Consider the following 11,556-nt stretch of genomic DNA (forward strand, 5'->3'; position numbering starts at 1 on the left):
AGTAGAAAACAACAGGGATGCAACAACTGAAAAAAGGGGATCATATCAAATTGCACACCTGGGAGTAGAGTTTGTAACTTTCTGTTGTGTTTGGAAACTCAAGATCCAACGTCTGTGAGATTCATAAATGAAATGAAATGAGAGAGACAGATACCAACTGAATTAAAGTAGAGAGCTCTGTTGTGACAAAAAGCATCAGAAGGAAAACATAGCGTGCATTTCAGCGACAAACATAAAATATTTAAGTAACATCACTAAAGTAATGAAAATTGCTGAACATAACCACGCTGGCAAATGACAAACACAAAATTTAGACAAAGTATTAAAACTTGCCACCCCTAGGTCGTAGGTTACAAGTTATAACTTGTAGCACAACCATAGACTATTATACGTGCCAAATTTCTAAAAGAAACCAGACTATTTCCTTTTCCTTTGAAGAGAAACCGGATTAAATGAAGGACGATTTTCTCAAATATAAAGTGCCACTGTCAAGAGATAAGCATATATACCACCTGAAACTCTCCTGACCGTATTTCCTTTCTTTTAAAAGAATATCGTGGTTTTACCTGCAATAAAAAAATAAGAAAATATTTACACAAAATAGTCAAATACTTCAGACAATTAAATCACCTCTTTAGAGTGTTGTCATAAGTAGCGGCTTACAGTGAGGCCTTTGCTTTCCAAGCTTTTCATTAAGCAATCAGTAAGAAGTTCTCCCCCAACAGGTGAAGATGCTACAGCCTAATGTCAAAAATAATAACACGTCAGGGTAAGGGAAAAGAAACGGGGTAGCCACAAGTCCATCTTTTTAGACCTTAACAAATTAAGAACGAGATATTACATACACCGATTTAACATCTTTGAAAATTCTCATACTATGAAATAATTAAGGCATTGGGAAGATAATAATTTTGAGGCCAATCCAATAGCATTACCATGTAACATGGATGCAGAAATAACTGAGATCAGATGTGTAAAAGTGACAAATTTTTGAACCCTGTAAACCCACACCTGACTCTTAATCTCAAGCATTGGTGGATCATGTTGAGGGTTACCTTTTTTGCCTTTTTTGGTAGGGGGCAGAGGTTGGCCCCTCAGAAGAGAGAGAAAGGGGTGAAAACTCTGAATAACATAAAGGCCACCAGACAGTTTGCTTAGTCCTGTCGTGGCATTATGTCAATTCTGTTTTAATTTTCTTATTCTTGCCATTCCCCTAATTTCAAACATCATAAATTTTCATTTAGCCACATTCCAAACTTCCATTCTCATTTTTTGACACCCAAATCAGGCTATTTCCAACATTTGCTTAAGATTCATGTTCTTTCCGGTCCACGTGAACGGTGAACCCATTTCTAAGCTATTTTAAAATATGCACTTATAAAAGCATTGAGAAAATATTAATATATTATTTAAAATATATTATAAAAAAGTATTATTCTTTTAGTAATTTTATTTGCTGCTTAAGAATTTTTGGTTATTAAAAAGAATTCATCTTTAAACTAATAGTCACTAAAATGGTTACATAATTCTACTCAACTAAACTTCTTATAAATAGAACAGCTAGTTGAGAAAAAGAAAAAGGAAAAAAGAAAAAAAGAAAAAAAAAAAAAAAATCATAAGAGAAGACCTTAACTTTTGTGATGTGAAAATATTAGGCTAATTTAATGAAATAATTATTTTGAACTAAAGAGACCTTAACCCTGGAACCCTCAAGAAAATTCATGGGTCTGCCGCTGATACCAAAAATCATGAAACACAAGAGTACACCTCTTTTCTGATAGATAATGCTAAGTAAGATCAAACTCAAAGCATACTAATAAACTTATCAGGAAAATATATCCTTAAAACCATAAAAGGAGAAACAATGAACTGAAATTCCACTTTCAAAAGCTACAAGTATAATATATCCCATATCAAGTGAAGTAAAAAGGAAAGATCTGAGGATTAAAGAACAAAACCCAAATCCAAGGATGCACTAGCACACTCCAGATAGTTATTTTTTTAGACGGGAGAAACAACACCAAATCCAAGAGAAGAAGAACAGCACCAAAAAAATATATTGAGAAATATTCTTCCAGTTAAGTTTGAGATGAAGGATAAATTTTTATAATAATACAGAAATACAAAATGATTTTAAACTACACAAAATTTAAGTTTACTTTTTATACATGCATATATATAGTCATAATGCTAGTTCCTTCATAAACCCTCCAAGTATGAGATTTCTGAAGAAAACTAATTAATTCGATGTTCAATACTAGTCCAATTTTCAACCTATTTCATGTTACATGTAATAGCTATATGTGTACATGTAAAAGTAGCAAGTTGAACATGGTGTGTAAAGTATGAGAATTGATATATGTGTACATGTAATAGCTAACAATAAAATATGATAAGAAACTCTAATAAACAAAAAAGAATCTTTCCTTCTTCTTTTTTCCTGACCAGTATAAAAGAATCCACTTTTTAAATTAGAACTGGTATCCAGCAAATAAGAAATCCACTTAGCTTTTGTAAGATAGACAAGGATCATTCCAATCACTGTCAGAGCCTAGATTTCTAAAGGAATGTCTGGGAAAAGATGAGAAGAATAGTTTATATTGATAAAGACTTGTTACTGCTGAGAGAGGGCTGCCCTTTATAATAACTTCTAGTAACTCCTGATTTCTCCTAGAATGACTTTTAGAATCCTCACACAGTATTAATTAACACTTTTACCACTTCCATGCGCTATCACTTAGTAGTTCCAAACCTTAATTAATACTTTTCATAGTTATAAGGATGAATTTGACTTCATTAAACAACAAAACACTTTTGAAGGCATCATTCTTATTTGGATCACTTAAGCGCATGGTTAAGAAAATTTAATCAAATAAATACAATGTTCAACTTAAATAAACGCCAAGCAATCTTTTCACTTGGTCAAGAGGGATACCTTTTGAAGAACATAACCATCATGTACAGGGGCAACAATAGTTGATCCTCCACCACTGAATCAGTTGATAATTGTAACACAGTTGATTAGTGTCAATATTAGCAAGTAAACAAGGAATTATTAGAAAACAAGGTAATCAGTATCTCAGAACTGCAAAGTGGATTCAGAAAATCACAGTTTCATATTGCAACTAAGATTACTTGTACTATAATGCCAGCTTCAAAGTTATATTTAATAATTTAATAAAATAATTCAAGGATATTACTAGCAGGTTGGATGTAAATAACAAGGGCAAAGTGGTTAAATCTAATTCCATGAAGCACATAGAATTGTCAATACTCACAAGTCACAAGACAGTACCAGAAATGCAATGCAAATATGTTACAACAACCACCGACAACCAAGAACAAATCATGAATCACGACAGAAAAGTAAACACGCCACACAAAAAAAAAAAAAACACAAATATTTACGTGGTTCGGTACAAGTAGTAGCTACATCCACGGAGAAGGTCCGGTGAAAGAGTTCACTACGCGAAAATCAAGAGATTACAAGTTTCAGCCCCCAAACTTTTTCCTGCGATTTTCAGTGTTCTCTCGTTATTCCACTCCAAACCCTAAGTGCCCTTATATACCAGGCTACAAGAAAGTTTTAAACAGGGTCCATGTCCCGCAAGTGAAAACGGGTCAAACCGGTTCCAATCAAAATCCGGGCCACAACATCACTATACATATAGAGAAATTACTTCGACAAGAAGGCATGCATTAGTAGATAAGATGACCCAACAAGTAATTACAAAGAGAGTGATCATTGGCTAGTTTATAAACTCCTACCTATCCACAACTAAAGAGGTTGCACGTCCTGACGCAAAAGATGTGAGAACCTGGCAGTAGCAAATAGCTCAGTTAGTCGTACCAAATGACAAATTGTAATGATCTCATAAAAGGTATAGAAAAAGATCAGATGATAAAATGATAGATTTTCAATTTGCATCGAAAAAATCGACTGGCAACAAGTCAGTGTTACAAGATGGACTAGGTAGCGTACAGCATTCTTTGCCAAAAACAATGCAGGAACCTTGTACTTTTCAAACATAAGCTCTGCTGTCCTGTCAAATATGCAACCAGTTAAATTCCAATGCTAAACATAAAACCATAAGCTACAAACTAATATAAAAATAAGGTTGGGTTGACTTGAGTAGGCAAATCAATTATTATCAAGATTAAAACAATAACTAAATTCCGGCAATTAAAATATAGTGCAACCAATAATGAAAGAAGAGATCTATAAAACAAGATATCTCTTTGATCATTTTTCACATTTAGTATCATTACAACCAAACAATGTGCTCGATCCATAATTTTGTGATTTTGTATGAAATTCAATCACATTTTGCATAAAACGTTTCAAGATATCATTGTCATATTTATTTATTTTTTTTGTCCAGTGGGAACAAGAAAAGAAATTTAGTGATATGGTTTAGATGATTGCCAAAGAGGAGATACTTTCAACAGTTGATATACGATCTGCAGTGATTCGAGAGAGAGGGGGGGAAGGGGGAGGAGACTTGTGGGAGTTAAATAATTGTCACTCATGCTAATCTGCTGAATGAAATGAAATGACTCGAGTCTCCAGCAGGTCCAATAGAGGTTTACAATGAGAAATCTCAAATCTGGAGATCATTCATCGGCCAATAAAGAGATGAAAGTAAAGAAGAAATCTCAAACCTAGAGGAACTGCTTCAGACACTCAACGTAAAGAAGTTCTTCCAACTAAAATTGACTGCTTTCAGTTGTCAGCTTTGTGGAGCGAAAACATGTTAGAAACGATTGTGACACTAAAAATCAGTTCATTTTTCGTTATATGCTCACAACTATATTTTCCAGAAAATAAACACCAAGAGAACAAAACCTAGAACCCAACTCATCACTCCAAAAGGTGCATCTCAAATTGTCAATCTTGCAACGTGGATTACAGGAAGAAAAAAAAAATTCATGTAATTCTGTCTTCACTAGTTATTAATTAGTCTATTGACAAGAAATAGCAACAAATTCTAAAACAAAGAAAAACTCTTTTGAGTAACATAAGCAATAATGAACAACTTCTGCGGATGCATAGAGATATTATCAGCCTAGATGAATTCGGTCTAACAATAATATCATAATTGCCATGCAAATCAGAAAAAGATAATGTAGAAACAAAGTTGCAAAGAGGTGGAGGAATTCAGCCACATATATCATCAAACCAATATAAGGGTCTTGCTGCCAGCTCACTTTTCTCTCTGTTGTTGACTGTTAGAGGATGGTTCCGCAAGTAGCATGGGATGCTCTTCAGGATCAATCAATAGGCATTTCCTAAAGATGACAAAGGCCAGCAATAATATAAGACAAGGAATTTTAAAAATTTATCTAAACACAAGATAATAATGTAGTAATAATGGCTGGGAAGAATATAAACACAGCCTTCTAATTGACATAAAACAATATATGTTCCCAGACAAGACTGGTCTTATATCATGCATAGAGATATATCCATAAATCTTAAAATCAGAAAACAGATATATAAATAGATAAATTAATAAAAAGTAGTTTGGGAAAGAAAAGGAAAATAAGATAACAGGTATGATCTCTAAGTAAGGGCTCCTGCGCTTATAGGAGATGAGAACCACAGTGTCCTGTGTCTAAGACAACTGAACCTGCAGCAGCAGAAAAGAGGATAACCACAAATGCATTCGATCCAACACGTCCCTGTACAATACATAATCACCCAATCGTCTCCCAGTAACATGTTTGAACCGTTTACTACGGTACTACTACCTTAGTCCAATGTGTAGGAATCCAAAGACAAGTACACTTACGTGAATACTCTCCTCCCACTACCACAGGCATGCATTTCCCAAGAGGAAAGAGGACAAGAAAAATGAACATAAAATAAAATTATATAAAACCAACTATTAATTGTAGAGGCATAATCTAGACTGAGGTTGACTAAAGAAGGACTGTAAGATGGAAATGTATCCAGTAGCCATAACATAGAAAAAACCTGAAACGGTTTGTTACATTTATAGTTATTATTATTGCCAGAGGGGCGGAATGTGCTTTGAGCGTGCACCCTACCTTACATTATCTCTTCCGCTTTTTTGCATAATTATCCATTATTTTGTCACCCCAGAAATTTGATCGATAGTGTTAGTTGAGAATGTGGCACAAGTGGACTTGATAAATCACCTTTTAGTCCATTTTAAGAACAAGAGAATGAACATTCTAGGAAGAACATTAAGTAGTAAACCTTTAGTCCAGTTCTCCTCTATAAAATCCTAGTGACCTGGTGATTGTATCCAAAACTTAGGGGAAGTGACTGGATAATTATGCAAAATATATACTTGTGGTAAATTGAATAACTAATAAAATTTAGTATTAAATTATAAAAATACAGTTGATGGCATCTCAAAACCGGACAGGTCATCCAAATCCCAACCAGTTTATGAATGGGTTGGTAGTTTGACAAGCCAAAACTTGCCACTCCTAAAATCATTTTAGTATTTCTAAATATTATCTTTTAATTGAAATCATTTTAGTATTTCTACATATTATCTTTTAATTGAACTACATAGCCTATTGTGGTGAGTGGATTATTAGTCTAACAAGACAATCTAGATGGATATTCCAGATCCTGCAATATTTGAGTTTCATGTTGCTGAATGAAAGAAGGGTTTCAGCTCACAAGATTCCGTTCAAACAAAGGGATTAACTAAATACGACTACCAGGATTCTCAAATTTTTCCATTTGGTGGATAAGCTACAAATTTAAATTTATTTTTCTCCTTTTTTTGTGGTAAGCAAAATCTAGAGATAGAGTGCAAGATGGGAGCACAAATCATCCATTTTGATTATTTCGTTTGCCAACCATCCTAAGATGAGTGAATTTTAAGGAACTGCTTTTAGAAAATTGTAGGAGTAGTGTAAATGGAAAGTGGGGAAAGGGGAAGGGGTTTGCATATTGAGTAATACAGTGTTAAAATCCATGTATCACCTTCTCAAACCTCATATACTAGGATACTTTGGTCCTTTGGGTTTATCATATTATAGTTGTATTCCTTCATAATCTACTGAGGATGATGTTCAAGGAAATATTTTATATAGTTAATTTTTTGTGGCATGACCAGCATATTTGTCTTGACAATCAAAAACAACTATTAAAATTTATTCTAAAAAAGTTAAACACATCAATACATCATGTATATGGACACACACACTATAAGTATATCCACGTGCAAGGCTATATTTTAGGGAGTTTCCAAGTCAGAGATCCTTATTTATGTGAAAGTGTAAAACTAGTACTGGTGCACAATCCTCATCATGGAACTTACTAAGATTTCCAGGGCGGTGACTGCAAAAATATGGGGAAACCATTTGAGAGATTAGTAAGTGGCTAAACAATTAATGGAAGTCTGCGACACTAGTGTGTTGTTGCACAAGGGAACTGTGAAATTTGAAAATATAGTTCTTCACAGTTTCTCAAGATTATTCAGGACCAATAATAATAAATAAATAAAAACAGGAAGGAAATTTGCCCAGGTTAAAGATGACTAGAAGAAAACGTATTGTGGACAGTGAGACTAAATAATACTTTGAGTAGAGAATTTAGTAGAGAAAGATCCAATACAAAAGGTTTCAAACTTCATTTGGTATAAAAATGTTGTACTTGCTCCATGAACTTGGTCGTAAACCACGGGTTTCTGCCCCCGTAAAGACTTGCAAGGAAATTTTCCCAGGTTAAAGACGACTTGAAGATAACGTATTGTGGACAGTGAGACTAAATAACGCTTTTGACTAGAGAAGTTAATAGAGAGAGATCCAATACAAAAGGTTTCAAACTTCATTTCGTATAAAAATGTTGTACTGGTTTCATGAACTTGGATGTAAACTACGGGTTTCTGACCCCATAAAGGCTTGCACGGTTCTTATTATTGGCAACTTGTATAAAGAAGTCGCCATAAGCATTAGTCCGCGCTTCCTTACAGTTCCAAGATCACAGAGAGATCAACAAATCATGTTTACTTGTAAAACCATTAAGTCATGCTAGGGCATTCTGGTTCCATGAACAGGTTTAACGAGAAAAATCTTAGATATGTTCTCACTTCAAAACATTGCAAACTTCTTTTCTGCAAAATGAAAATTCTCAAGAAGGGAATGAATAACTGGAAAAAGGACTACTTATCAAAGCCAAAAAACAAAGAGAGAGCCAGAAAGAAGGAGGGAAGAGAATTGAAAAAAGGACTACTCGGGTTGGTTTTGGTCAAGATGAAAATGATGGAGAGTGAAGTATATGCTTCCCTAAAGGCTATGATGATAAATTCCCTTACATTTGAATAGTGTGTAAGTTCCACTAGAGTACAAGGATATCTCTGTTTCTCTTGTGCATCCTCCCCCATAGTGTTTCCAGATAATTTCATGGAGAACTTTTACTTCTCTAGTTTTTTTTTTTTTGGTAAGTAATAATAACAGAAAAAGGCGTTCAAAAGGGGAATGCGTCCCTTATACAAATGTGGAACCGGGGCTAAGGCCCCAAAGAATCCAAAAAAATAATAATACCATCAGAAGAGGAGCAAGAACTCCTCTTCACATAATTGAAAAGAGAACGAAGAATGTGAAGTTTCACCAGTGCCGTAGACGACTCTTTCCCTTCGAACATTCTACTATTTCCCTCCTTCCAAATGCACCACCATACACAATGTGGGACATTTACTTCTCTAGTAAACACAAATTTTACTTCCCTCCACATTTCTCACTCTAACACAACAGAGATCGAGAGGAAACTAAATCAAGTAAAAATGTTCCCCATAATGACATTCAGATATTAATAGTTGAAAGGAACTGACAAAACTATCCCTATTTTCATATGAAAAGGTCTCAATAAATGAGAGGCAAGTACGAGAAGTAGAACGAAGAAGAGGAGATGGGATGGAGAAAAAATAAGAATTGGTTCAGGAGAACTTCAAACCATTTCTACAGTAGTATTCAGCTGAGCTGCAGGCATCAAACTTTAAAAAGTAACAATTATCTCTAACAGGGCATCAACTTAACCAAAAAAAATAAAAAAATCTCTAACAGAGCATCTAACAATTAAAAAGCAAGAGGTGATTACGAACACGGTAATGAACAAGTACATTAACTATCAATTACCTTAAGGCATGGTCCCATATGTTGTCAACAATGTCCCAATCGACAATAACTCCATCCTTTATGGGTGACAGCACCTGATCAAAAAGCATAATGCATGATGGAAACAGTATAACATGAACTATTGGGAATACATCCCATAATCTTGACTAATATAATAAAAAATAATAATAACTAACCTCCATATGGTCCCGGCGGTATCCTAAGGCTTGAGATCCTACATATAATTTGCGCTTTCCCTTGGATTTGTCTGAATCAAATGTCTTAACAACGTTCTTAGAATCTGGAACAGATCCAGAATTCCTTTCGGCATTATCAGAGTCATCAACATCCATTTGATCAATTGATCCAACAACCTTTACATGGATACGTATAAGGATCAACACATAAAAATAATATTAAAGAAAAGAAAGAGGATGAGAAATGCAGGATATTATCTATTGTTGTGTGTGTATCAAAAATAATACTGCACAAATGGGATAGAAAATGAAAGCTGATCCTTCACCATAGAAATTTAAAAGAATTCAACAGGACAAGTTACAAGTTTCTGATCAAGATGTAATATGAGATAATACAGGACCTCGATTGCATAATTTCCAAATCACAGCAGTGATAATGTTGCATATTAATGTAGATAATTACTAGCCCAGATTAATAACAGCGGGAACTTCTAAAGTTGATTTTTTGTCGATTGGCAGGTCCACTGCATTCAAAACACATAGGCACAATGCAGGTGACTTGTCACAAATTTGCATGATGCGCAACAACTTCCACACGTCACTAATCTATAACTCCAACCCATCCCCTCACCCACCCCTCCCAAAAAAAAATATTACAGCTGATATCATCTCATAGGAAATCCATGATTTCATCTTAACACTCCTAACTTCTCTCAACAAATTTCCAAATCCCATCCTAAAGAACGACCACCATTTAACTATAAGTACTATAATCAAATGGACAAGAGTTCCTTAATCAAAATAACAGTTTCTCCCTTCAATAACTCATTTCAGCAAAGTCAAATCTTTCTTCTGAAGTATTCAGTGATCCCATCGCTGTTGGGTTTTATCTCATGAGCTCCACGAAGAGGGAAAACAATGAATGAGGCCAATCTTCTGCAGCTACAACTCAAATCACCCAAATTAACATCTCACATTCACTTGCACAAAAACGTTCCAAGCCTTCCACAAACCTACAGTAACGCGAGCCTCTGATTCGACTTCATCCAAATGACACTCAATTGTTCATCATCATACATGACTACTTGTACGTACCACTTGTACGTACCACACAAAAATACAGCTGTTCTCAGTGAACCCCTTTTGTGTCTTTTTTTTATCATTTCATCCCTATTGCGACTAATAAAAAATGAGCCAATCAATTAATTCAAAAAATTAACAATACTTAGAAGCTCGGAAATGCAAATTCAAAACTTTTACCAAATGACTTCTCAATTCCAATAAACAGTGCCAAAAAATCATCTTCTAGAACTACATTGCGGTTCATCTAAATCAAAACATGAAAGTACTTCAATTTCTAAAAAGAATGGAGCGAACGTACAGAACGGAACACAGCTTTGGGCGCATCTTCGCCCGCGTAACCTGCTTTACAGGTGTGCGAACCCAGGTCTATGACTATTGCAGATACTTCATCTGTCACACAAGCAACAGTAAGATTGAATGAATACAAGTTACATAGACACAGAAATACACAAATATGTGTGTACATATGAATGTGTGTATATATAAGTGTGGTTGATGTGTGATACTCACCGCCGCCGTACATGTTTGGAGTCCAGGAAAGCTCCGATTGAGAGGCTTCTTCTTCTTTCTTTTTACTTTCTCTCTCTAGATGCTCGCTCTCAGTGGCTTTGTTGGGGTTTTTCAAGTCCCCTGGCGAGAAGAAGGATGATTTCGCGTTGGGTATGGTTTTTCAAGTACTTCCTGACCCGGCTTGTTTATAAACAAACCTGGGTTTGATTTTTTTTTTTTTCATGGCAAGAAACAGGTTTGAAATTACATGCTTGAAAATAAATCTTTTTTTATTTCATTGCCATGGTGCATATGTCTTCTTCGTTTTTTTTTTCCTAAGTCATAGCGGATATATCTATCTATCTCTCTCTCTATATATATACTAATAAACCTGTATTAGCAGTAAAATCTAATTTAAAATTAATATTTAACAAAATAATTATAAATTCTAAAATATTCATCAACATAAAATTGACACAAGATAAAAGAGATAAAAATTTAATTTTTAATTGAACTTTACAGTAGGAATTCAATTATTGATTGGTATATTTTCAAACTCCTAAAATAATATCAAAATCAATACTATTTTTTATTAGAATTTAGTAATATTTTATTTATTTATATGTTATCTATAAAATTAGAAAAGATGTGGAGACTAAATAAACTAAGTTATTTATATTTTTTATAT

At 34.3% G+C, this 11,556-nt stretch overlaps 1 protein-coding gene across 2 annotated transcripts in view; it reads right to left on the bottom strand.

Moving 5' to 3' along the window:
• LOC132283321 (actin-related protein 4) overlaps positions 1-11,049 on the bottom strand; it is a 28,693-nt gene extending 17,644 nt beyond the window's left edge. The window contains exons 1-11 of one of the 2 annotated variants that reach the window (XM_059785259.1): positions 10,890-11,049; positions 10,678-10,769; positions 9,297-9,473; positions 9,121-9,194; positions 5,209-5,289; positions 3,983-4,043; positions 3,769-3,818; positions 2,936-2,990; positions 664-741; positions 510-566; positions 59-112 (exon numbers count right to left, since the gene is read on the bottom strand). In XM_059785259.1, the coding sequence (XP_059641242.1) occupies positions 59-112; positions 510-566; positions 664-741; positions 2,936-2,990; positions 3,769-3,818; positions 3,983-4,043; positions 5,209-5,289; positions 9,121-9,194; positions 9,297-9,473; positions 10,678-10,769; positions 10,890-10,902 (792 nt within the window). In that variant the 5' untranslated portion in view covers positions 10,903-11,049. The remainder of the gene's footprint in view (positions 1-58; positions 113-509; positions 567-663; positions 742-2,935; positions 2,991-3,768; positions 3,819-3,982; positions 4,044-5,208; positions 5,290-9,120; positions 9,195-9,296; positions 9,474-10,677; positions 10,770-10,889) is intronic. The other variant, XM_059785260.1, reaches the window with a different exon arrangement.
• Between the last annotated feature and the right edge of the window lie 507 nt (positions 11,050-11,556).

This window comes from Cornus florida, unplaced genomic scaffold (assembly GCF_030987335.1).
Source record: "Cornus florida cultivar Cherokee Brave unplaced genomic scaffold, ASM3098733v1 CherokeeBrave_3.0.0_Hap2_Chr11, whole genome shotgun sequence".
In the NCBI taxonomy this organism is placed as follows: domain Eukaryota; kingdom Viridiplantae; phylum Streptophyta; class Magnoliopsida; order Cornales; family Cornaceae; genus Cornus; species Cornus florida.